This window comes from Sphaeramia orbicularis, chromosome 9 (genome assembly GCF_902148855.1).
Source record: "Sphaeramia orbicularis chromosome 9, fSphaOr1.1, whole genome shotgun sequence".
In the NCBI taxonomy this organism is placed as follows: domain Eukaryota; kingdom Metazoa; phylum Chordata; class Actinopteri; order Kurtiformes; family Apogonidae; genus Sphaeramia; species Sphaeramia orbicularis.
This window is the reverse complement of record NC_043965.1, coordinates 24,187,674-24,214,053: the sequence shown is the minus strand read 5'-3', so window position 1 is coordinate 24,214,053 and position 26,380 is coordinate 24,187,674. Positions and strand designations below refer to the sequence as shown.

The 26,380-nt window shown below is 38.3% G+C and overlaps 1 protein-coding gene across 1 annotated transcript in view; it reads left to right on the top strand.

Annotated features, from left to right (window-relative positions):
• LOC115425562 (netrin receptor UNC5C-like) overlaps positions 1 to 26,380 on the top strand; it is a 287,867-nt gene that overhangs the window by 162,223 nt on the left and 99,264 nt on the right. Inside the window, exon 4 of the mRNA XM_030143191.1 lies at positions 17,743 to 17,846. Within this exon, the coding sequence (XP_029999051.1) occupies positions 17,743 to 17,846 (104 nt within the window). The remainder of the gene's footprint in view (positions 1 to 17,742; positions 17,847 to 26,380) is intronic.

Sequence of the window (26,380 nt, the reverse complement as noted above, 5' to 3'; positions counted from 1 at the left end):
AAATACACACAACATTTAGTAACAGGCAGAATATTGGTCAAATTGCACTTATTTCCCTTAAGACATTACAGGTTCTTATTTGTTCTGGTTATCCAGGTTTTGCTGTAAAAGGATAGTTTGTAATTGTCAACAATTTCATGTAATTTTACTTTTTCACACCGAAACAAAGAGGAAAAAAATTGGAGTTGTCAGTATTTATTGGTTATTATTACAGTATTTTATTGCTCTGACCCACTTTAGATCATATTGGTCTGTATGTGGAACCTGAACTACAATGATTCTGACACCTTTAATTGTTTGCATTTCGCAAATTCATCACATGCGCTGGATTGGACCCTGTGGCAGGCCAGTTATGGCCCGTGGGCTGTATGTTTGACACCTGTGTCCTGAATTATAGATTTAAGTCAGCCAAAGTTCATTCAGTTGTTAAATTCATTGTGCTGTTAAACTCATTTCTGACACTATTTCACTGTAACTATAACTTGTTTTCTTAAATGAGGCACCAGTCAGGGTTCAGAAATGACTACATTTATTCATTTACATCAAACACAGTTACTAGTGCAGTTTTCCATAGACAGTGTTTCACTGCTTTAAGTCTCTTGTTTCAGCTCTTGGTCTGTTTACAGCAGTGTATCGTTTCACGTTGTGTTCAGTTGTGTTTTGACATAAACCGGTGCTTTATTTACCCTCCATCTGAACTGGAAAGTTCAGATAAAGAGCTGACAAACAAAACACAAAGTGTGAAGATGTGAAACACCAGATAAGAGTCTTATTCTATAGGAGTATACTCCATTAAGATCCAGTTTGAATGATGCAGCGGGAACTATTTAGTTTGCATGCTAAAATTAGCTTCTGCTTAACTTGATTTTTCTCCTTAAATTAGGACTTTGAATTTTATTTATTAACCTCATGTACTTTTTTTTTGTTTTTTTTTTATCATTACATGTAAAGTAGTAGAATGACACCTAGATGTGTTTTAGGAACTCAGGGACACAGTACTGCAGCAGATTGAACACAGATTAGGACCCGTAAGTAGGAAGTGATGTCACAACTAACAAGTAGTTCCAGGCACAACAAACTCCGCCTCTCGCACGTATTGGATCTTTTTTTGGCATCGATCCAGCTGATGTCATCATGTCTATGCCTATGCTAATGTCGTCATATCAGTTTCCTCTATATATGTTAGAAGTAAATTGAAACAAAATTGATGTTTTTATAGACATTTGAAATTTCACCCATTATAAGTAAATGGAAAAAAAAAAGATTTCAAAAATTCATAGAAAATTTGAACTTTGACCTACTTTTCCCAAAATGTAATGACGTCTATCCTGGATCACTGGTAATCTATAAACCCAATTTGCATGAATTCAACCAATAGTTTTGCTGCTACAGACATTTGAAATTTCGCCCATTAGAAGTAAATGGGAAAAAAAAAGATTTTAAAAATTCATAAAAAAATTTTAACTTTGACCTACTTTTCCTAAAATGTAATCAGGTCTATTCTGGGTCACTGGTGATCTATAAATCCAATTTGGTATGAATTCAATCAAAAGTTTTGCTGCTTAAGTGTTAACAAACTAACAAACAAACCAAACCAAAAACAACACCCTTGGCCTATCCCTCAGGGGGCAGGGTTATAAACCCAATCCGCACAATATTACCTTTTGCTTTGCTGATTTTCATGCAAAAAAGCACATGTAACAAACCACAGTGATGGTATGGATTCACAGCAGAACATTTCTCAATTTAACAACAGTCAGGTCCTACTTCAGCTACATTTCATTGTGCTTTTTCTGCTTTTATTCTGAAAGTAAATACAAAAGATGTGTCATACAGTGGGTATTAGTTTTTAATTATCCACATTCGTATTATATTAGTAAACTGTAGTTATGGAAACCCCACATGATTCATGGTTGGAAACTTTTCTTCCAGTCAAGACTTAACTTCATAACTTCAGTCTGTCATCAGTAGCTTTTTGCTACGGTCTGGTGAAGAATTTAATAAGACAACTGGGAGTCTGAATATAAGGTCATCAAAAGAACACAGTCCAGACTAAGAACAAAGCAGACTCGATATCCCTCTAGCAGACAGTGTTAGCATGTAACACAGATCACATTGGGAAATCATTTTAGTGTAACTCTAACAACACTGCAGGAGAAAAGAAATACTTATATGTTGACTGATGGTTATTTGACAGTTCTGCAGCAACTATGTAGCAAGGGGATTGTTTGGTCGATGGAGATGTGTGACAGAAATGACCCAAAAAGCCTTGTTTGTTCTTTCAATATAAGCTTCATATAACACAATTGATTGGTCCTCTAAAGCTCGCTTTGCTGTCCTGACAACCTAACCCACAGCAGTAGTTTTCCGAACATCATTGCAGCGGTCAGTTCATCCATATAAGACAACAGGGACTTGTCTGAGTGCTCAGGTTATAGAGGGGTCAATCAGACAAGAAATACCAATAACAAAATCGACCACACCTCCAGAGTTTACCCAGCTTACTGACAGTGTAGCTGTGCTTCAGTCAACTCTCCAGAGTCCATTCAGGAGGCTCACAGAACAAACTGCTCACTTTCACATATGTAGTACTTTCACAGACCATATGACTCCAACAGACAGCTACTCTGGAAATGTGCTTTTCCCAGGTTGGTCATATAGGGTGTTGCAAAAGGAAATCCATCACTTACCCTTGTTTTTCACTCGTGGTTATTTTATTTGACTGTAAATATGTCTCACATTTTCACTTTTGCAGGTGCTGGTTGTGTAGTCACATTTTCATATTAACAATGCAATAAATAATAGAATAAATACTTGGAGACAGTGTCAAAAAGCATCAGGATATTTTGTCTAGACTATTACATCATCTGTGACACTTTCTCGTGAAATAGAGTCAGATTTTTAGCCGTTAATTTGGCCTGTGAGCTTTAAAGTCTGAATTTAGAACAGAGCTTCCCTACTCTCTGCATTGCTCTGTTCAGTATTTGTGGCAGTATGTGAGGATGTTTTTGTGTCTGTCAGTAGAGAGTTAGTGACTCAGTCAGAAATATCCTTCTAAGCTCCGCTAATAACATTCTCAAATGGAATGGGTGCTCCTTGGGGTGCAATGAAATCTGGGTAATGTGCTGTTTTTGGCTTATGTTCTAGCTGATACATGCTGAGAGACAGATGCAGGCAAGTGTATGTATACAGACGTTTTCGACTCACAAAAGCAGACACTTAACAGTGAATGTAGACACCAACAGCACAAAACACTCAATAATGTATTAAATGCAGTAGTGGTATATAACACTGAAGAGGATGATGTGTGTGTTTACAGTGTGTGCTGGCATTACTTCTTGACATATCGCTTCCAATAGTATCATGAAATAGAGCTGTGAAGAGGGATGGGCTGCCTGTTCAGTTTTGTCCTATTCTGCATTGCATCGTTAGTCAGATTGATTTGTCTGCATTATCTAATCTATGATATATTTCTGTCAAAATTAAGTGTTTTGCTATAGATTGGAATTAGCTGCAAATTGAAGACCAGGTCAAATATTGTACCATAGTTGCTGAATTTAGGAGTTTTATGTAGTATTGATTCCCAACTCTCAACAGCAGAACACACTTAGGACTACCAAATCCAACAACAAATCAATGCTGTGTATCCACAGACTGTATCACTCACTGAATAAAGTATAAAGCTCAATGTTTACTGTATTATGGTATCATCAAGTTTTCTTCATAGCCACTTATTTGGACAGTCCGTTAAAATTATGCTGTGTTTTATAACCGTCACGTGCTGCTTCGGCTGATAGTTTACATCATAGCTCTGTTAGCTTAAAACAGCCACAATTAAATGACAAATTACCTCAGTTTTTGTAGGGTTTGTGTTGTCAATAACTGCACTAAAGATGTGTTTGGAATCAAATAAAGTCAGAACTGTCATAGTTTAGTCTGAAGCATGGATCAACAAACAGCGAACTTAAAAGATAATGACATCACATATAGGGATGGGAATCGAGAACCGGTTCTTTTTGAGAACCGGATCCCAGTAGCTCAATTCCTTGGAATCGTTTGCCTGCCTGCTTAACGTTTCTGATTATCAATTACGCCTTCGTTGCGCATGCGCAATGACATCACGCGTACACTGCATTGTTTTGGTCGGAACGTAGCCAACATGGTGTTGAGGCAGCAACGGTCTAAAAAGATGACACCAGGTCCACTTGGAACACTTGCAAAGCTTCCATGTCTTCAAAAGGGTGGAATCCCTCCAATCTGCTCAAACATTTGTCTGCACAGCATATGATTCATTTACAGGAATGTCACGTATTTGATATGGTACTTAGTGACGCTTGTGAATGTAGCGGCAGAGTGAACGCCGGGCCCAGCTCAGGTTCCGGTACAGGCAACAAATGTCATACCCAAATACAAGTTTCCGAAGGTAGGGGAAAGGAAATGAGGTGCACAACAATGGGCCGAGTCGAACTGGTTCGACGTAGTGGACATGCGGCAATAGAGGAATTAGTAAAGAGTCTTTAGTTTCACTTTCACTGCCCCCAACCCCCCCCCCCCCCCCCCGAACCGGGCCCACCATCATCTGTTATTAATATTTGTACATACTGTATAAGGTATATTTTCTGTGCAGAGATGGAAATATAAAAGACAGTTAATGCTAACACACCCGTTTGTACTCTTTTATTCCCTCACCCAATGAAAATCGATAAGAGAATTAATAATGAATCGGATCGATAGGCAAAATCGATAATGGAATCGAAATCGATAAATTCTTAACAGTTCCCATCCCTAGTCACATAATATCTTTATACCTTGAAACTTACTAATGCAAAAGAAATGCTATGATTTCAACATAAAATTTATCATGGGAGACTGTCAGAGTGACTCACTACTCCCTCTAGTGGACACATGAATATGTCAGACCTTCAATATGAATAGATTTAGTTCATACATTTTGTCTACAATCCAATAGATTTGTGTCGTAAGTATAATTTAAAGGGGTCATATTTAGCTAAACCCCCTTATATTAGTCTTTGGTACATCTATTTGTGTGTTTGGGGGCCGTAATAGTAGAAAAAGTTTGAATTTGAACCCTCCACGTGCTGCAAAGCTATCTTTATATTCATTTTGGCAAAAATCGAGTGGATTTCTACAACCTGTTTTAATTCCTGCTTTATTTGTTACGTCTATAACTAGTTACGTCACGACATTTGCACATATAAGATTGAGACCTCCGATGAACATTTCTCAGAGTACGGCGAAACAGGACAGAGCAGCATGGTCAATAACCTGGAGGGGATGGGGTGTGAAGTGGCTCATTTGCATTTAAAGGGCCAGCGCTCAAAATGACCTTTCTGGTGTCATTACTCAGAAATAGGGTTGAAGATGGACCTGTGCAGTTAAATTAATGAAGAATTCAGACCCAAGCATAGCATTTGCAGTTTATGTAGACCACAGGGAAATGTTTTAAAATGCATAATTCCATTTAAAAAAGCAAAATATGACCCCTTTAAAAGCTCTTTATTCTAAACACTCAAATGAAAATTTTAGGTAGTTTTTTAATATTTGAAAGTAGAAATACTATATATAACCCCTTTAAAAGTGAATATAGAGATTTCTCAATATTACTGTAGATACCAGGGTTCTTATTCTTTCTATCTTCTATGCTGCATCTATTTATTGTCCCTTTTTTTTTTTTTTCATTTTCTCAGCCCACACACTATATCCCATTTCCCACACATAAGACCTCTGTTAGACGTTAGGTGTATGTATGGAGATGGAGAAACTGTCTATGCCGACTGGTATCAAGGAGAAGGAATATGATGAAGGTCTTTTTTTTTTTTTTGGTGGTTTATATCTTCTTTATATTTGCTTCCTCATGGTTTTCCAGTTTTTTGCTCACTTTCTCCCTCTGACTTTGTCCCCCTGTCCTTCACTTTCTCTCTCTGTGTAGTAACAGTGATTTTTCCTTTAACCAGATCTGATTACAGTCAGCCCCCTCTTGCGATAACCTTTTACTTCAAATCGACCCAACCTTCTGACCTACCCCTGCTTTCTGCTCCTATTTGGATCTAGTGTTGTGATTAAAATGCTTCCTGGCAGGCAGAGCTTGCTGAGCAAAGTGTCTTTTCTACCGCACCATGCAATAGCAATTCAGCATTTCTCTCCAGCGCTCCTATCTCCTCTTCCCACTCATTGTCTTATTTTCCTCTTTCTCAGTGTCTCCTCTTTTATTTATTTCTTCTTCTCTCTTGTTTTGCCCATCATGTGCTTATTGTTTAATATTGTCACTCCAGCTCTCCTTCATGCTTTGATGTCCCTCATTTTTCAGCATCTTCCGGCTGTTTTAATAACTGTACAATTACCGCTTCAAGGCAGAAACTAAATATGGAGTTTGTAGCTGGATAATCGCAATCAGTGTTGTGGCTGTAAAAGTGTCAAACACACAATCAGGGATTAAATCTCAGAGTGATTTGTTGGCATTTTGGAGGAAACCACTTTAGTTGAGTTATGGCTATTTCAGGTTTATAAAGCAGGTGAGAGAATCACGCACATTCACAGCTACTTAGTAATGCAAAGCGTTGCAGTCACACACACATACAAGTGTAAGTGAAACACAGACATGCACATACACACAAATGTGCATGCAGTGTCAGTTATGCTCTTTGGCCCTGCAGCTATCAGGTCAAGTCTTTCTCCTTCAATGGATTAGCAATATGTCAAGGTCGCACTGCATACAAACACACACTCAACACATAGGTACACACACCCAGACACACACATTTCAGATGATGGCAATTTGTTCTGCCACCTTCCACTGAGACATGTGTGTGCATAGCAATCAGGAGGCCAGACACTCAGGGACACAGAAATGCAGGCAGCCACTTATGCCAACTGAAAAAATGTCTGTTACTTAAATTTTTGTTTATGAGGGAAATGTTTCGTCTGGATGTTTTTATTTTCCCTCAGTCACAGAAGGAATCGACCAACAAAAACAATACTCAACAGTGATTTTTTTTTTATTAGAACTTTAAACACATTAAGCATTGATTAGGCCTCCTGCTTACTGTATTTCCACTCTCTTTTTCTTGTACCTGTGTGTCCCCCTCATTTGTAAATCAGCACTTAAAAATAACTGCAGTGCCTTTGCCAGACACTTAGTCTTGCTTAGCAACCCAGAAAACGAAGTGCCACAACCACCACAATCTTGAAAACATTTGACCTTTTTGGCATGAAATGGCACACTAAGCAGTGTGAGCATTTGCATAATGCAAATCAAAACAGAAATGTGCAGACAGGTCTGATATACCACTGGCACAGTCCTCAACACAGTCAGTGGAAAAGCTCCAGTGTTTTTCTCGAGATGACATCATTAAGTCTTGGTTTCTGGTTTTGAAGAGACTTCATAATGGTCACAATCACTGAATAAACATTTTCACAGTAGAACCCATAGGCTGTGTGGATGTGTGGTTATGATGTCTCACCATCGCTGGAAGCCACTGAGCTTTTTCCCAGATGTCAAGGACCGCTTCGGCGTACACATAAGTGTTAAAGTGGTAAGCCGCAGTGTTGAAATAGTCATATGAAACTGAAGTTACTTCCAAGTGTGATAAGAATAACACATGTATATCAATATATCATTAACATACTAAAGTGTATCTTTAAAGAAGCCACTATAAAGGAGGGGGGGGGGTTTGTTTTAAAACCCAATGAAGTAAAACCATATGTTGCGTATAGGTCAGATGTCAAATCAATAAAGAAAGGTCTCAACTCAGTAAAAAGGTTCATTATTAAGCAGTAAACATGATATATTATTTTCACCAAAAAAAAATCTAAAGGTTGAAAGAAAAAATACTTTTCCATTTAATCTGAGCTACCATGAACTGTACTCCTACCACTAATGTATCATAATGTAAAATACACAAAACTAAATGCCATTTATATCAAGATGCTCTCTGTCCACTGCTGTTCTTTATATACTTTTCATTTTCAGAAATCTTGACTCACTTTACTGAACATCTAAAGTATATATTTTCAGTATGAATCTCATTTCATTATTTGAAGAGGCAACTACAACTTTGAATCCCTACGGGTATAAATGAGTCCTTTGTAAAATCCAGATCAGAGTGCAGGTGTGGTGCCAACAAATAAAGTTGTTTACGTGTTCAAAAGTTGACGGTGCATGGAAAGACCTTGCCTGATGTCTAAGACTGATCACAGGTTGTGTAGAGGAGAAATGACAGGGTGGGGAATTCAGTGAAAGAACTGGTCGGAGTGGAAAGAGACTCTCTAAAGTCACTTAGAGAAAATGATCCCCTATGTAACCACAGCGAAAATGACTGCGACATACAAGGTCACTTCATTTTTTCCACTTTTGATATTTCTTACCTCCACTGGTGGTAGAATGCCCAAAAAATACACAAATGCCAGTAAATATTTGTACTGTAAAAATTGTTCAAGCCAGTTTGGGTTATTTCTGTAGCTCAGAGCTGGACCAGAGATAGGCCAGAGTCAGCCACAATTTGTTGTAAACCAGTGTGTTAGGTCAGACGTTTGACCAAAAATGTTGTTGGGTTTTTTTTTGTTTTTTTTTTTTTGTTTTTTTTAAACAACAGTTTTTCACTGCAGGGGAAACAGAACATGTTGGCAGAGTCATTCTGTGCTAAATCACAGTCTGTAGAAAAATGGCGGACTGCAAAGAATGATGAGCTTTAATGGCAGGTCGCCGTGCCAGCCCAATGCATTGGGTCATTATTTTTATTCCAATTTCAGGTCAAACCAGTTAAATCTGAAACCTTAAACTTATTATTATTCCCTATATATCAATATATTGAGAGATTCCCTCCAGTGGCTGCAGCTAGCCCGAAATGATAAGTAAGAATTATTACCGGAGTTTTGAAGAAGGTTAGCTCACTTTATAGTCCCCAGAGGGAAATTCAGTCTCTGCATTTTACTCCTAAGGGTGTTTTCACACAGCGCACTCGAGTCCGTATCCGAGTATGCTGGACCCCCAAGTCCGCTTAATTTTATCCATGTGAATGCAACTGTTTCGTACTCGAGTACCGTGCCTGAGTCCAGTTGAGAAGGTAGTCTGGGGTCTGGACTGCCTGTACTCCAGCATGGTATGTTGCAGTGTGAATGCAATCTGTGCCCGAGTCCGGAAGTGACCAAATCACCACTCCAACAACGGAAGTGGGTTAATCACCACGAAACCATAGACGGCGCTCCTGTTGTCTCCTGAAAAAGCCTCGGATCCGCGTGGCACAGGCTCGCCTTATCGACCGAACCACTCAGTGATGTATCAGGGATAACGAAGGTCGCTCTGCTTCACTTTTCCCTCAAACAGGCTAACAGATAGGTAAGGGTTTGTCTTGTCGCATTTGTAGGAAAACAACAGAATACCTTCCACATCGCCACCTACTGTTTCAGCCCTGTAACACCCATTCGTACTTGGGCATGGGCCATGGTACGCACATGTGAACGCAACATCTGCAGGAAAGGTGTATATGTATCCAAGTACAGTATGGATTGGAGTACACTGTGTGAAAATGCCCTAATATACACAGTACCTAGCATTAGCAAGTAGTATTAGCACATAGAACATCAGGAGCATCAGAAGATGCATGTGGACCAACTTCATCATCTTCATCAGCACTGTGGTCAAAGGTGAGAATGAACCTATAAAGTGGAAAAGGGGTGGTGCAGTGGTTAGCACTATCGCTTCACAGTAAGAGGGTCCTGGGCTTAATTCCAGTGCCGACCAGTGTGGACCTTTCTGAGTGGAGTTTGCATGTTCTCCCTGTGTCTGCGTGGGTTCTCTCTAGATACTCAGGCTTCCTCCCACCATCCGAAGACACGGTCTAAATCTAAATCACCTGTAGGTATGAATGTGAGAGTGAACGGTTATCTGTCTGCGTCACCCCTGCAGTGAGCTGGTGACACATCCAGGATGAACCCCGCCCTCGCCCATAGGTAGTTGGGGTAGGCTCTGGAACCCCAGCAACCCCCACAAGGACTAAGCTTCAGTGTTTTGAAGCTCAACCATTAATCCTATCAACACATGTAAATAATCGGTGTAAAATACAGTTTGTCATCTTTTCATGGTCATCAGATATGACCCATTTGGATGTTCAGAGGCTCTGTAGTTGCCATGGAAACACCGTCATCTTCTATAACATTAATTCACCAGTAAAACCCATGGAGTTGGATCAATGACAGTGGATGGACACAGTTGTTTTACATTCAGGTATTGATATGTTTACTAAAAAAAAGTCACTTTTTCCCTCAGTTTTCTCTGTTTTTGATATAATATCCCTCAATTTTAATCTGAGCTTTAATGAACATCTACATGATCAGTAAATTAAATATAGGAAAATGCATGATTTATACTGGAAAAACGGAAAATACAGAAGATAATATTATAATAAATGGAGATAAATCACATAAGAAAATATAAATATAGAGGAAAAAAAAAAACCACAAAAGTAGCACTGGGTCTTTGGGTTAATATATTTTACATTTATCTACAACAGTTATTATCTTACTTTCATTTGTGCTTTATCAGTTAGACTATATCTCTTTTTTTTTTTTTACGCCAGAAGTCTAATTGTTTTCATTTCTTTCATTGTGAAGGAAATTGGATATCCAAATTATTCTCTCTGAGAGCAAAAGAGAGTGTTTTCTTGCTATTTTCTTCCCAAGAATCTCACACAGCTTTTTATTGCTTGAGCAGCTCCACCAGGGGAAACCGTTATGATTTGGCATGGGTAGCATGTAGGCAGAGACACCCATTTTGGATAATTGCTCTGAAATGTGCTTATGTGGAGGTGCTTCGGGCAACAAACTAACCACAAACATAATAACAGTTTTAGTTGAGCAATGGCAGAAGGAGAAGTTTTAGACTGAGAGAGGTAAGGAGGCGGAGTATCATAGAAGGAAAAGAGGAGTTTATGCAAGAGGAGGTCATTCTGAAAAGATGCTTACCCCGCCTCATTGTATATATACGAGAGTTTATGCTGAAGAACGCTTTACAAGGTTGCCCCGTGTGCCCCACTGTACTTCAGAAAACTTGTTCAGTGAATTCATCTGCGCTTTTATTATATTTATGAGGCCGGGTAATGTTATCTGTATTTTCCGAGTGAAGCGGGGTCAGTGAATTGTTATGACACAGCTGTCCCTCCTCTCCTGTGCACAGATTTCCCCCGAGTACATATTTGCGCACAAACAACACAACACACACCTTCCATTCATGTGAATCCGTGTTTTCCTTGATGCTGTGAACACAATGTCACATTCTTTTTATCGGAAACATACTGACGGTTACAAACACACATACACACACACACATAAGGCCTGGCTTCCTAAGTGGCAAAACTGTCTCTGTCATAGCCTGAGATTAGTCGAATGTGTGAGCTTTTAAGTGTATGTGTGTATTTCCGTCCCTTGAGCAGTTTGCGTTAATCTCTTTTAATTTCATTCTCAATCTTTATGGAAATCAACTCGCAGCCAACTCCTCATTTCACCATCTCCCTTACTAATTAAGACCAGGAAATTTGTGCTGGAATTGGCTGGCATGAAAGAAACGCTTCCCATCCTTCAATCACCGTCCTCATCCTCATCCTCATCTCGTGTCTGCGGTTGTTTGTGTGTGTGTTTGTGATTGACCCTGTTTGTCTGTCCCGTTGTGTGAGTATCTGCTTGTTGCTGTTTCCCTCTGCATATGTTGTGCCTGTTTGTTTGCATAGATCTGCTGTTTGTCTTGTTTTTCTCCTTATGATTGCATCTTTCTGTCTTTCCGTCTTGATTTATCTCTGTGTTTTTGAGTATTTATCCATGTATGTGTGTCTCGGTGCATTGTGTGGGTAGCCATGTGGTGGATTTAGAACTAAATCTTTGGGTGATTACTCCCATAATGAACCATCATGCTCTGTTCAGGCTGTCAACCCCCATAGGGATTGACTGTATTATGAAGTTATCATTCAGCTCCAGCAATACCCTGTGTCGTAACTCTCTTATCCAATATAGCTCCTCACAGAATCTGATAATGAGTAGACATGTACAATTAATGCATTTGTTAAGGTGGGAAGTCTTTATGAGAATTTTAAAGGCTTTGTCACTGGTGTTTGTAGAAAGCAGACGGCATGTTCACTTCTGACACTTCCTAACATCAGTTTACAGCCTGCGTATAGCTAATTATGCACTTAAAATTGAGTGTCCTTATTTGTAATGTACATATTTTTCCACATCATTTTCTCTTCATGCAGCCTAAGGCAGAAAAACAACTCCTCATGCTGATGCCATTAAGGTCTGGCTTTTTGAACACTGTCATTGAGAGAAAAATATGAGTCTGTGGAAAACAGCCTATTCACTGTGAAGGGTTCCTCTTACTCCTTTTCAGTGTTTGGGGTGTTACTGTATGTGTGAATAGGGGAGAGCGTCATTCCTGATGATGCATCTACACTAAAAAACAAGAAGATAGAACAAGAAAATTGGATTGAATTTTAAAGGTGGGAAACTTTTAGTATACTGATAAAGGTGTTATCTCTCAGTTTCTTCTTTATTAATAAGATTCTGATGGCGACGAGGTGGATGTAATCAAAGACTAATGTCTGGCTGTTTTGATGGATTACTGAACTGTTTTGAGAAAGATAAGGGACATAAAAAAGACAGTACAAAGTGATGATACATCTCATGATACTTAGTGGATTTGCTGATGTTTGGGAACAGGACATGACTTTGATAGGTAAAAACCAAGCAGGTGGTTTTGGTATTAAGAAGGACTAAGGTGGTCTTGCTGTGTGCTGCCAACGTCCCCCCTTCTTCCTCCTGACTCTGTCTGCTTCTCATCTTTCAACCCCCCACCTGTCTTCCTAACTGCAAACGCCCCTCTCGTCCTGTGTATTTTACCTCTCCTTCATCTTCCACTGCTGCCTTTTCTACCTGTTAGCCGCTGTAAGGTGACTGTCTTGATAAAATACCCAGAGTGTCTAGAACTCAACCAGTACAGCATTAAAAACAGTATATCTAGTGTGTGTGTCTGTTTGTGTCCATAAATGGTGCACCATAGCTGACGGATAAGGTGATTAAGAGTACACCTGGGAACCAGGAGAGTGAAAGGACGCAAGGATAAAACACACACACACTGTGCCCTCCTATGAAAGTTTTCTGTGTGGTTTAGAAAAACTAAAGGACAGGGAGGATTTGTCTTTCATAGCTGCAGCAATCCTTCAAAAAGTAATAAAGTGAACCAAAGTCTTCAAAGTCAAAAAGTTCTTTAAGAACAAAAGTGTGATACGGATCATAGTTTCCCAAAGATTAGAATCAGTGTTATACTGAAGGAATAATATAAGAATAAATGTGTGGATCAGTCATATGATTATGTCGACAGTTGAACTCATAACTGTGTCTGAGTCACACTAAGATATGCACCTACCATACTCACCTTCATGCACGTGTCTACTCATACATTACTTAAATCTTTAACTTAAATCTTTAATAATACGTATGTACACATGTACAAAGAAGTTAATTCCACTTGAATTTATTTCTGACACATTAATTACTATGTTACCATGTTATGTTAATTACTATGTGTTTATGGCAGTTTGTGTTACACTGTGGACAGTTTTAAGCACAGCTCGTCTACTGTGCAAAAAACAGTCATGCAAAAAATGATCAGACCACCCCTTGTTTTCTTCAGTTTCTTGGTTGTTTTTATGCCTGGAGCAACTAAAGGTACATTTGTTTAGACAAATGTAATGATAACAACAAAAATAGCTCATAAGAATTTAATTTTAGAGCTGATATCTAGCCATTTTCCATGTTTTCTTGATAATAACCAAAATCCCTTCAGTTCTTACACCAACAGCTATGGCATTGTACTGACAAAAACAGTGCTTTTAGACATTCCATGTTTTCTTTTCTGTCTGTTTTAGTCACATGATACACACAGGAGTTAGTACTTGATTGCATAACCATTGTTTTAGATGACTTTTAATGGTCTAATTTTTTTTTCCGCAACTATATAATCCTTACAGAACTATTTTTGCAGATGTTTCCAAATTATTTATGTTCACTACATTTAACATTGCTTAAATGACTTATTAGCATTTGTTATAATATTTTCCATTTTTGAGATCAAATGCGCTATTTTCCTCTATTTAATGTACTGATCATGTACCTGTTCATAAAAGCTCAGAGTCAATTCAAAGGTGGTTATATTATAACTGAAGAAGGAGTGACTTTTTACAGAGAAGTATATCATACTGAACATATAACCAAATGCCTTCAACCACTGCCATTTGTCAAACCACATGGATTTATTGGTGAATCAGTGTTGCAGACGATGACAGTTTTTCTTCATCGAGTAGTAGACAGCCTCTGTATGTCCAAATAAGACACATCTGATGTCAATTAAATGCTGAGACACTGTATTTCACCTGAATTATTTACATGTATTGATGAGATTAGTGGTTCAGAACCTATAAAACTTTTTAGATCAGTAGATGCATTTGGTTGCTATAGCAGCTGTTTAGGTCTTTGAGGGTTAAATAGCACTAACAATAACAAAAAAAAAATGTGTATTTCCTGATTCTATTCCTGTGCCCTCAGAAATACACTGCAGTTCTTTTTCCCCACTTCATCCCTTCCATATGTTCGCATTCAGAAATCCATCAGACCATCTGATCAGCACCATAAATAAAGTCACCTGCTAAGTCCGGCGACACCGCCACCCTCTCATGTTGCAGTTTGTTTTATGGCCTTTTTCTGCAGCAGGATAATTATTTTAACATGTGTTGAGACAAGCTACCAGTACACACACACACACACACACACACACCTACACACACGTACACACACACACACACACACACACACACACACACACACATACAATCTATAGAATCAGAGAGGTAGAAAGAAAACTTGTGACTATGTGCTTTAGGGGACCCAACTAGACGACAGAAGAACGTTAAGAACGAAGGTCTGAATAAATTATATTAGAGTAATGCTTGCATATCATCAGCGTCAAAGCACTTCAGTGTTAAAGGCAGACTCAGGCAGAGATTGTGAGAAATAAAATGCACATTAAAAGGGTGTCGTTAAAGCAACTCATTCCAAAAGTACTATAGAGAAGAAAAGAAAACTCATCTAAACAACTGAGTTGTCGTTGGCCCTGTTGAACTCCTTTAGTGACTGTGATTCAGTTTTTTTGTGTAAGAGTCTGTAAAGAAGTCTGGCAGTGAGGGAAACAAAAATACAGCTTCAGAGTCAAGATCACTGTTAAAGAAAAGCCCCCCTCTATCCATTCATTCATTAATTTTCGTCATCCTCTCCTCCATTCATTTTCCTTCCACCCACAAGTTCTTCGTAAATTTTATTTAATTTAATTTTCTTTCAAACGCCTTTGCGCGCTTCTCCTTTTTGTCTTTCCATCATTTGTTGTTTTTATTTAAAAGTCAGAGTAATTGTCTTTAAGTCAGCTACTGTGAGCGTTTTCTTTCTCCTCAAAATGAAAACAGCTGAACTTGCTGTGAAATGTTCTGGTGAAAGAAATGGCAGTGCATTCCATGCTGCTTTGTAATGCTGTCATTTATCACAGCATGTGAACCATTAGTGAAAATCATTTATTGTTTTTGGCCTGCTACAGATTCTCAATCTCTGGCAAGTCTATATGGAATGAAAGCAAGATTAAATACTGTGCATAATGACTGAGGCAAGTATGTAACAAAGCAGCTTGTGTTTAGTGTCTGAAGCAGTTACACTTATTGCTATTACTACATTACGCAAACAGTAAAATGTGTGTATTTGTGAATGTGTTTTTCTGTGCTTTCAAGCTCCGTAATAATGACCTCATTGTTGTCGTTTTGTTGAAATGAAGTATTGAGTCCAGTTTACAGTGACATTGCACCTTCTCTAAAATGGCTGCTCCAATAAATAGATTTTTTTTCTCTTTTCTTATAATTATCAATAATGCCATTATGGTTCTTTTTTCTATCATCCTGCTTAGAAACTGAAAATCTTGTCAGTTTAACCCTCAAAGTCCTAAACAGTCACTGGTGACCAAAAGTATCTGCTGATATAAAATGTTTAATCCCTTTTGCACCACTAATCTTGTCGATGCATTTTAGTATTCCAGGTTTAAATGCAATTTCTCAGATCAGATATGGCATCACATATGACCCATTTGGATGTTCAGAAGGTCCATAGTCAACGTGGAAACACTGTCATCTACTGCAACATTGATTCACTAGTAAAACCCATGGAGTTTAACAAACAGCAGTGATTTTATGTTCAGTTAATAATATATTCTGTTGAAAAAGTCACTTTTTCTTCAGCTTCTCTGTTTTGATAGAATAATTTTTCAGTTTATTTAATTTACACTGAGTTTTTATGATGATTTCATGATTGGCAAATTAAATATAGAAAAATAACTGATTTTTACCAGAAAATGCAAAATGCAGAAGACCTTTACTGGTGTATTTCATTTATCAGGTGTCAAACATTATCTGATTCAGGTCTACTTCGATCTCATTCAGTTCATTTAAAGTCACAGTTTTCACCAAAAATATTAATAGCGTCAAAATGTGATATTTTCTCACTTTGGAACTTTGACAGAAACCTTTAAAAAGTTTTTTTTTTTTTTTTTCCTTTTAGAGAATTTAATATAGATGTTTTTAGACTTCCAAATAAATCACTGCCTTCCCAAAGCAAATGTCCAACTAAGAGCTACATAATGTCACTGAAAAGCTGAGGAACTCAACCTTACTTAACTTTATGCATTTATTTATTTATTTATTAAAGCATGTGTAGATAAGTGAGTCAAACATTGTTTAACCCTTTCATGCATGAATTATGAGAACCTTAGTCAAGATTTTTTTTTCTGGAGTGTTTTTATACCTCGTTAGGCATAAAAAAAAATTGCAATTGAGTTTTTTTTTTTTTCATGGAGTTACAAAAATGTCCATGCATTTAATTTTTTAAGTAAAGAAACATGTATTTAAAACCCGGTATCAGAAAGTAAAATGAAAACAATGAAATAAAAACATTTTTAAGGCTGCTAATTTGATGTTTCTCACATTTTAACACACTCTAATGCTAGTTATTACCTCATATAATATGCAAAAAACAACTCTTTTTGTCTAACAAATAATAACTGATTTACACTTAAACATGTTAGTGCAGATCAGGTTTATCAAGAACAGCAAAGTTATAGAAATGGTATGAATTGCAGTGTATTATGGGATGTTGCATAAGTGTCCACTGTATTGGCTCATATGGAACTAAAACAACAAAACCTATGAATATACAAGAGAACAGCTGGAGAACGACTGTCCTCTGGAGTGACCACAATGAATGAAAGTGTTAACATTTTTGGGGGAAAAACAGCCATTTGAGCCACAGATGATGACCTCATTCTTACAGGGTAAAATAAATGGTGATAAATAAATGACTTGAGAGAAAAAAATCATTTGGAAATCACCATAAATATACCTCTAGGTCTTTAAGAACTACTCAGTTTTCTTGTGTGACCTTAATTTTTCAATTGGTGCTGTTGCAGGTATTTCAGTATCACATTATTTAATAAGTACCTTATTAAGTGCATTCTAACCAACAGCTCTAAGGAAATCCTGTACTATACTAAGCTACATAATACAATGAAAATCAAGGCTCAAAGCTAATTCGTCTCTACAGTTTATAATAATCTGCCTCTCAATGACATGTCTCTCTTTGTCTCTCCTACAGACCTGAAGAAGTCATTTGAACAGGAACCACTAGGGAAAGAAGTATCTCTGGAGCAGGAAGTGCTGCTGCAGTGTCGCCCTCCGGAGGGGATACCGGCTGCCGAGGTACGTGCAGCGTTACCATTAACCTCCACCTGAAGAGAATACAAAGCCAGACGTAGGCTTGACAGAAAGGACTGCTAGCATTGAACAGAGGGTGATGGAAGACACGGGTTGTCAGAATAAAGACAGAGAAGGGAAAAAAAGATTTATAAATAGAAATTGTCAAGTGCAAAAAAAAAACAAAAAAAAAAACTTGAAAGTGCCACCAAAAGTCAGTTATTACAGATGACACTTTCTGAAATTGCCTGGAACGATGAGTGACAGACAGCAGAAACAATGGTTTGATTGGTGCATACATTGTTACATTCAGGGCTTAGAGGGTGTGCTGAATAAAAATGTGTCCTGATCATTATTGTGTCCAAAGTAACAAAAAAGTCTCACCAAGTAACTTTAACCCATGAAGACCCAAACAGCCACTGGTGACCAAAACCATCTACTGGTACTAAATGTTTAATACCTGTTGATCCACTAATTCTATCAATACATATAAATAATTGGTGTAAAATGCAGTTTATCGTCTTTTCATGGTCATCAGATATGACCCATTTGGACGTTGTGAACGTGGAAACAGCGTCATCTTCTACAACATTTATTCACCAGTAAAACCCATGGAGTTGGATCAATGACACTGGATGGCGATGCTTGTTTTTACATTCAATTATTGATATCTTTGCTGAAAAAAGTCACTTTTTCTTCAATTTTCTGTGTCTGATTTAATCACTTTTAAATTTACTCTGAGCTTTTATGAAAATCTATATAATCAGTAAATTAAATGTCAGAAAATACATGATTCGCACTGAAAAAATGCAAAATACATAAGATAATATTATCATAAATGGTGATAAATAACTTAAGAAAGGTTGAATCTGCCACAAAAGTAGCACTGGGTCTTTATGGGTTAAACGCCCATTCCCGACAGAAACGTATCTCTCTAGAAATGAAATAAACACTTATTACAATACAAAGCTGTTTATCCTTTATGGGGCAAGTGACTGTTTTTGGTAATTTCCTCAAACATTAAATATGGGGCCAATCCCGTGCCTCAGTGAGGTCCAGAAGCATATTGTTTTTTTCTAACACTATACAGTGATTCAGAGAAATTTTATAGATATTTTTAACTTGTAAATCGTGAAAATGAGTGATTTTTGTCAGTTTATTTATGTAGTTACAGGACAGTGGGCATTAGCATTAGTTACAAAGAACAAGATGCATGCACCAGATTTAGCAGAGAAGCTAATTTCCATCTGTTGTCCTGGACTGGTTTATGACCTTATAACAGTTGTTTTATTGCATGTGTTTACTTTTTAGCAAGTGTTGCTGGGATGTTTTGAGGCAAAAGGAGGTAGATGACGATGTCCAATAACACACTAAGGTTGAAATTTTGAATTTCAGTATTTCAATGAATGCCTTATAAAGGGTTAATGAATTAAACAGATGTGCAGCAGCATTTCCGTTGAACTGTCATAGTAAAATAAAATCACGGGAAGAGCCTGAGTTACTTTTTGAGTTGCTTGAAAGTGCTGCTACGAGGGTATAACACTGTTCCAATGAACCGAAGTTTAAAGTTAGACGTAAAAGTCCCCAGAGAGCCAATTTAAGTCACAGCTCAACTTACATGATGGGATCTCAGTGGCTACAGAGATTTAGCCTATATTCCTGTGTCCATTTTTGCATTCACGCTATTACTGTACTTGCAAAATATTACAGAGATAAATGAAAGTGGATTGGCCACCCTCCCTTAAAAGGAAAATAAATTGTTCCTTGTCACCAGCTCAAGCACATAAATTGTAATAGCATTTCAGCTGAAGGAGCAGAGGCACAATAATTAACATTTCTTTAGATTCAATTTTTAACTTGCTTATAGGAGTTGCCTGTTACAATCACCAGTCTGTGGGCTGTGTAAATAGTTCCTTCAGTGCCTTGCTTAAGCACACTTTAATGGTGAAGTCAGAGTTTCCAGGCTTCTTAATGCAAACAGATGGCTTTACCCGTACAGTATAAGCACACCGACAGTGACATAAACATGCACAGTTTATCAGACAATCACAATCCTGCACTGTGTGATGTAAAAGAATATTATCCGCCTCAAGTACATTGTCTGCACATCGATATTTTATTCACTCATCAAATGCTTCACACGGTAAACATCCACTTTGGAAGAGCCACACATGTCACTTCCACTCCCCGAGGGCTTTAACTACAGCGAAGAACATCATTTACAATTCAGATTGTTCTTTACTTTCCTGGTTTCATCTGGCTGTGTTCCCACCTGAATGGATAAAAAGACATAATTTCATTTAGTCGGTCACCGGGGAAGAGCAGCGCAGCACTTTGAGAGGCCTGTGCTACTGGATAAGGAGTCTATGAATCAGGTTTCGCTCCTCGGGGTTTGATAGTCGTTTTCAATTGCACCTAAGTACACAGCTCCCCTGAGAGACTGAAGGGGAGAGGGAAACTGAAGGAGGAGGGGGGGTGGGGTGGGGGGTTCAGAAGGAGGTACTCCAGCAGACCAGAATACAAAGTGAGAGGTGTTTGTGGGGGGGTAGTGGGAGGAAAAGTAGAGATCAAGGTGTAGAGCAGGAAAAAAAAAAAAGACAGAGGAGTCATAGTTTCCTGGGCTTCACTAGTCGCTTTTCCATTGACCCTCAAATTGCGCAACAATAACTTGACATACAACATTAACATAAAAATTTACCCAATGGAAAAACAACAATTTCTCCAAGTCTCATTTTTCGATTAAAGGTTTTCGCGCTGGCAAGAGGTGGTTTTTCGGGCGTATCGCAAATGGTATATCACGCAAAACTGCGATGACAAAGACTTTTTTTCACAACTAGAGTCAGGTGAATTAAAAAAACGGATGTTGACATACGTTACAACAAGCGAAGAAGAAGAAGAAACATGTCACGATATGTGCGGACACACCAGGAAACCCAGTCATTTTTAAATTTAGTACAAGACAGAGGGATAATATATAATAATAATAATGAATATATCTGTAAATCAACACCATATTTATGTTCATATTTATGTCCTCTCTATGGATATGGAATGACTTCTCATGTCATCTCGCGATAATAAATAAACAAATCATCGCATTTGTGATTTAATGGAAAAACCGACATTACGCACTTCTGTTTTTTCGACATTTAGTAAATATCGGTAAAGTTTTGCGCAGATGTCCAATGGAAAAGCGACTAGTCTTTCACTTATAGAATCTCGTATTCCATTTCGAGGGGGGAAATCAGGCAAATAAATTGGACGCCTCGTGGCAGCAATTAAACAATACGAGCCGGAGAGACTTTTACACACATACAAACCATCGCTTCATTTCATGTTTCTCCACTCAGACTCAAAATTCATGCTTCATTATCTTGCAAGCAAATCTGCCACACTAGTGACTAATTACAAGTCTTATCTGCGTGTGTTTTTTTGACACCTGTTTGAACAGAACACATTCTCCTGCGTGCACGTACACACAGACACACCTACACCAGGAGGATTTTCCCAGAGTGTTGAATTTGCTATCTTTTTCCCTTTCTTTCTCCTGTCATAATGGGATCTCAGGACAAATGGATTGGTCTGTCTCCCCTGTCTGTTGAAGCTGATTAGAGGGATTTAGGTTTAAAACCCGCTGATGACCTCAGGTTGCAGCCCCGACTTTCTTTTTTTATCTCTTCTGACTTTCCATTTCTCTTTGTTCTTATCATGTCCATTTTCTCGGCCATTCCCATTCCCTATTTCCCCTTTCCTCTTTCTTTTACTTGCTTCCACACACACATACATACACACACACATATATATGTACAAAGTTTTTTACTTTTTGATTGACAGCTCTCCATGCTGGTGTCCTATGACCTCTCTCAAAATGGTCTAATATTAGTGGTTGCGGTTCCTGTGTCGACCAGTTGACGACTGTTGTAAAGTTGTCAATGTGATGGGGTTGGTGCCCTGATATGCGATACCCCCATCATAATGCCCAGCTGGTATCACGTGGGTGTCAACATGCCGCAATAAAGCTTTAGCTCCTTAGACAAACACATACAGTTTACATTCATCCACACGCAGCGAGTGTATACATTCACATGCCAACATGTGGTCACAGCCATAAAAACAACCACACACATACGGTCTAAGACATGACAAAAGGTTCAACGTGGGGGAAATTATCAAGGGATTCTTTTTGTTTCACATCTGTTATACCTAAAAGGTCAGGGTCATACCCATCTGAAACAGTTAAAGAAAAAACAGCCAACACACTGTTTTCCTTTTCACTTTCTCCTGACAGTATAGCTTCTGTCATCAGTCAGTCTCTTCAATGTATTTTTTTTTTCTTTCTTTCAATCTCAAGCTCCTCAGAGACACAATTTGAGGTATCGTGAAATCCTTAAGAAACATCTAAATCTCTTTAGACTGTGATAGAAAGCCTTTAAAAGCTGATGGAAAGCTATTGGATTCAGCAGAGAGGGTTCAGCAGTTCAACAGGAAAGGCTTTATAGATACAGACGGTGAATTCAGACAACTTGCAACAAGTTCATCCACTTTCTATGAAAAAGGTTCCTTGGTTTGGTGCACTTTACTGTGAATAGTTTATTTATTTATTTATTTATTTATTTTTGGTGGTATCCTGCATAGTATTTACTCCGATGAGTTAAGATGATGCAAATACCCATTAGAATGTCATCAAATCACCCACAAAGTAAGCTGTGATGCGAAATAAGCATTTTAATAGCAAACAGTGGGACTTTATGTTGGCCTGTTGTGAGGTTCATTAGGACAACTGGAAAAAAGGTTTAAAAAAGACTGCAGTCTGAGAGTGAGAAAACATTTTATCTTGAAACCCTAAGAGTACAAATGACCCCAAAGGCCAGGCAAAGCCAGCAGATTCCACATAGCAGGTGGGGTTATAGACGTGTGTGTTGGCGTTGCGTCCTCGATGCTGCGGATGCCTGCGTTGGTGTCTATGTGAATATTTGTGTGTGCCTGTCTGCGTCTGTCTCTGCGTGTGAGTGATTACGGCAGCTGCGGTGAAATAAACACATCACTGTGTGGTGACAGGCCCTCCACGTGTCTACCCCCGATGTGCACATACACACACACACACACTCACTCACAAATACGCACACACAAATACACACACATGCATGCCTATAAACACACAAGCAGTAACTGGATATATGTCTGGAGCCTGGTCAAGTTCCTGTCACATTCTTAACCACTCAATCCACACCCTAAATTAGTTATTTACTTGAATAATGGCCGTTGCATCAAGTTATCCATTAGTGTAAACTGTCTGTTGAATAAATTATGACTGAACTGAAAACTTTTATTACAGAGTATTGTAATAACATCACAGTAGCTAAATGTTAAATATTATAGAGTGGGATCTGTCAGACGGTAATATCCTCTTAAACTACAGGTTTAATATCATAAAGCTTTTGTTCCACTGTAGTATCGGTGCTGCACAAACATCTGGCTGCATGCTCCATGGATGCTGTCATTGACAACAGCCATCATTTAAAAAAAAAAAGATTTTACCATGAGGCAGAACACACACAGAACACATCATCCTGAGCAAGAGGCAACTAGGACATTCATAGTGTACAATTATGTGTTTTTATGTGAATACCCCCAACCTCACCCTTCACATACACACACATACACACATTCTGCCTCCAAACCTCCTGGCAATGACCATTAATGTCATTTTTTTTTTTGTGTGTGTGTGTGTGTGAATGACTTTCTATGTCAGCCAGTATAAAATATGTCTAGATGGACATTTGTGTAATTACCTGTGTGTGTATGTGTGTGTGAATGAATCTCTGTGTGATGCAAATTACAGCAGACTTTTCTGTCAAAAAGCATCAGTGCTGTAGTGTGGCCAAAATGCTAACGGCTACTCCCTCTTACAGTCACACAGGATACTGTACACACACACACAGACACACACACACACGCACACACACACACACACACACACACACACACATACACATACACATACACACAGTCCCTGAAGTCACCATTGTTAATGTGTCATATGATGACTTTTACTAGCAGAACCTATCTGGAGGTTATAATGTTAGTGCCAGTGGTACGCTTGAAATGGACAGTGAAGGTGACAGTGCGAATTAAACTGTCTAACAAATAAGACACGCTCCCTTCCTGTGTCCAAAGATAAAAGCAGATCTATTGAATTGCTTTGGCTTTAAATTTGTTTCAGATCCCACCAGAACTCAGCGTTCCTCTCTGCACGTTTAAAAAAAATGGTACTAGAGGAAACACTCGAGAACTTCCAAATACATCTGAATCATGTTCTACCAATCCTAATAATAATAAGATATATTTTATCCAGTGGAAGATTTATCCTCCAAGCTAGAAAACATCCACACATTCTGAAATATTGGATTTCTGAGTGAATAAAATGATCTAACCTTCAGTGATTGAAATGGCCAGTAAATTGGATTCTATTAAACATTCATTGGATCTTTCTACTTGGAGTATTGTGCCCACTGCATCTAGAAAAACACATTGGATGCAATGTGTGGATGAGTTTGTGTACCTGTGTGAGTGTGTTGCTGTGTGCACAAAAAACAATTTATGTAATGCTGCTTCCCAATAGATCCTTACCTTAATCCTCTTTGAGCTAGCATAGTAAGCCCAATGGCTCATCTCCCATCACATTTTACCTTGATCCTCAACCTCTGTCAGAAATCATCACCGTAATCCACAGATTAGTCAGCAATCTCTTTTTTTTATTCCAACTGCCTGGGTGAATTATTGGAATGGTGTTAACATTATTAAAATGCTGTTGCAATGGTCTATCATTGCAGAGTAATTTACAAATGGGACAGGCGGCTTTTCTATTGTTTGCCTGATGTTTTGGTAGTAAATGTATTGTGGTTGGAAGATGACAGTGAAGAGAGGGATTATGATCTTAATCTAATGATGTGTGCACACTGACACATGGATAAAGATGAACATGTACAAGCACAGAAACACATAAAGAGGCATTCATCACTCAGACTCCATATATGCTAGCGCAGTCTTTTATCAGCAGTTTTTCTTTTCAAAAGGATAGTGTCACAGTTTTGTACACAGAGAGAAAAATATACTGAATATACAAAAAAACAGATATATACAGCCGGTGTTAGCTGTGATTTTAAAAGCCTTGGGAGGCTGTTCATCCAGTGCTAAGCCATGTCAGTAAATTCAGGCATTAGTCAGATCCCACTCCAAAGCCAGCAGACTGTGCAGAACTGCATCAGAAATGTGTGTTTTCCATTGCAGAATCTCATCATCAGCAATCCAAGTTTCTCACTATTTTAGTCTGTTGACTTCTTTCTCACTTTCTGTGTCTTTATACAGTCATAAAATCTGTTGCTCACTTTCTCAGTTCAGATACTTTCAGTTCCAATCACTGGTTCTGTCTAGACTAAGAAACTCAAATTCATTTTGTTTGCAAAATAGTCTCACAAAAGATTTTTGTTCTTTTCTTTCTTTTATCTTACTTTCTTTCTTTTTTGTACCTCTGCAAGCCATTTGAACATATATATATATATATACACTGTATAAAAACCCAGATGTTTATCTTGGCTTTGCCACACAAGTGGAAGAGTTTTGCAGCCCTTATAATGACTATAACTGCAAGCATTTACTGTACATTCATCTTTCCTCTCAGCCATTTAAGGAAACTATCAATCAAAATTCAAAGAAGGAACCTTCTCATTACGTGTAGCAGCCCTGTGTTTTGTTTCTTAACTAACAGCTCAATCTGCATTATTTTCTTACCTCCTCAGAGGGAACAGGAAGTGAGCAGGGCGGTGATCATATGCAGTTTTAGTCTCGTGGTCTGAGGTTTGACTCTTTCTGAAACTCTGAGTCTCTTCTTTGTGTGTGTGGTGTGTCAAAGGCTGAGTGGGTTCTTGACTCAGAGGTATGAGGTTATAGGAAATAATGAAGGAGTCTGTATGAGTTGCCCCCCCTCAAAAAAACCAGGAGGACCTAACCCTCTCCCCTTCATTACCTATTAACCGGCTTGTGAAATACTATAGTGTGGACCAGCTTTGCCATTAACCTTCTTCCTTCCTTACCTTTTTTAATGTCTGTCTGGAACGAGTCCTAAATTTGCTGGTGTTGAAATACTAACCCACTGTTGTGTTTTTTAATACTTATTTGATGACAGTTTAATTGATTTTCTGTGTCTGCGAAAGGAACTGTGGGACGTTTGCTCACAGACGTTGGGGCCTGTGTCTTTATTTGCATGCTTCTTGCACATTCCACTTCATTGTATTGTTCCTCTTTGTCTCTTTCTGCCAATGTCGCTGTCTCTCTATCTTCATCATGTTCTGTCTTTCTTGACATAGTTCTGGGACAAAGCTGTGGATTGATGGTGACATGACAGTGTAGGGTGTACTGCGTTGTCAGGCAGCTAGCCGTGCTGCCCTCGGCACTCCTGACAGTGTTGTCATGGATGAATGAACACAGTGTTTTGACACGGGGTGTGACAGTGTCAAATAACTAAACTTCTCTGTTCTGTC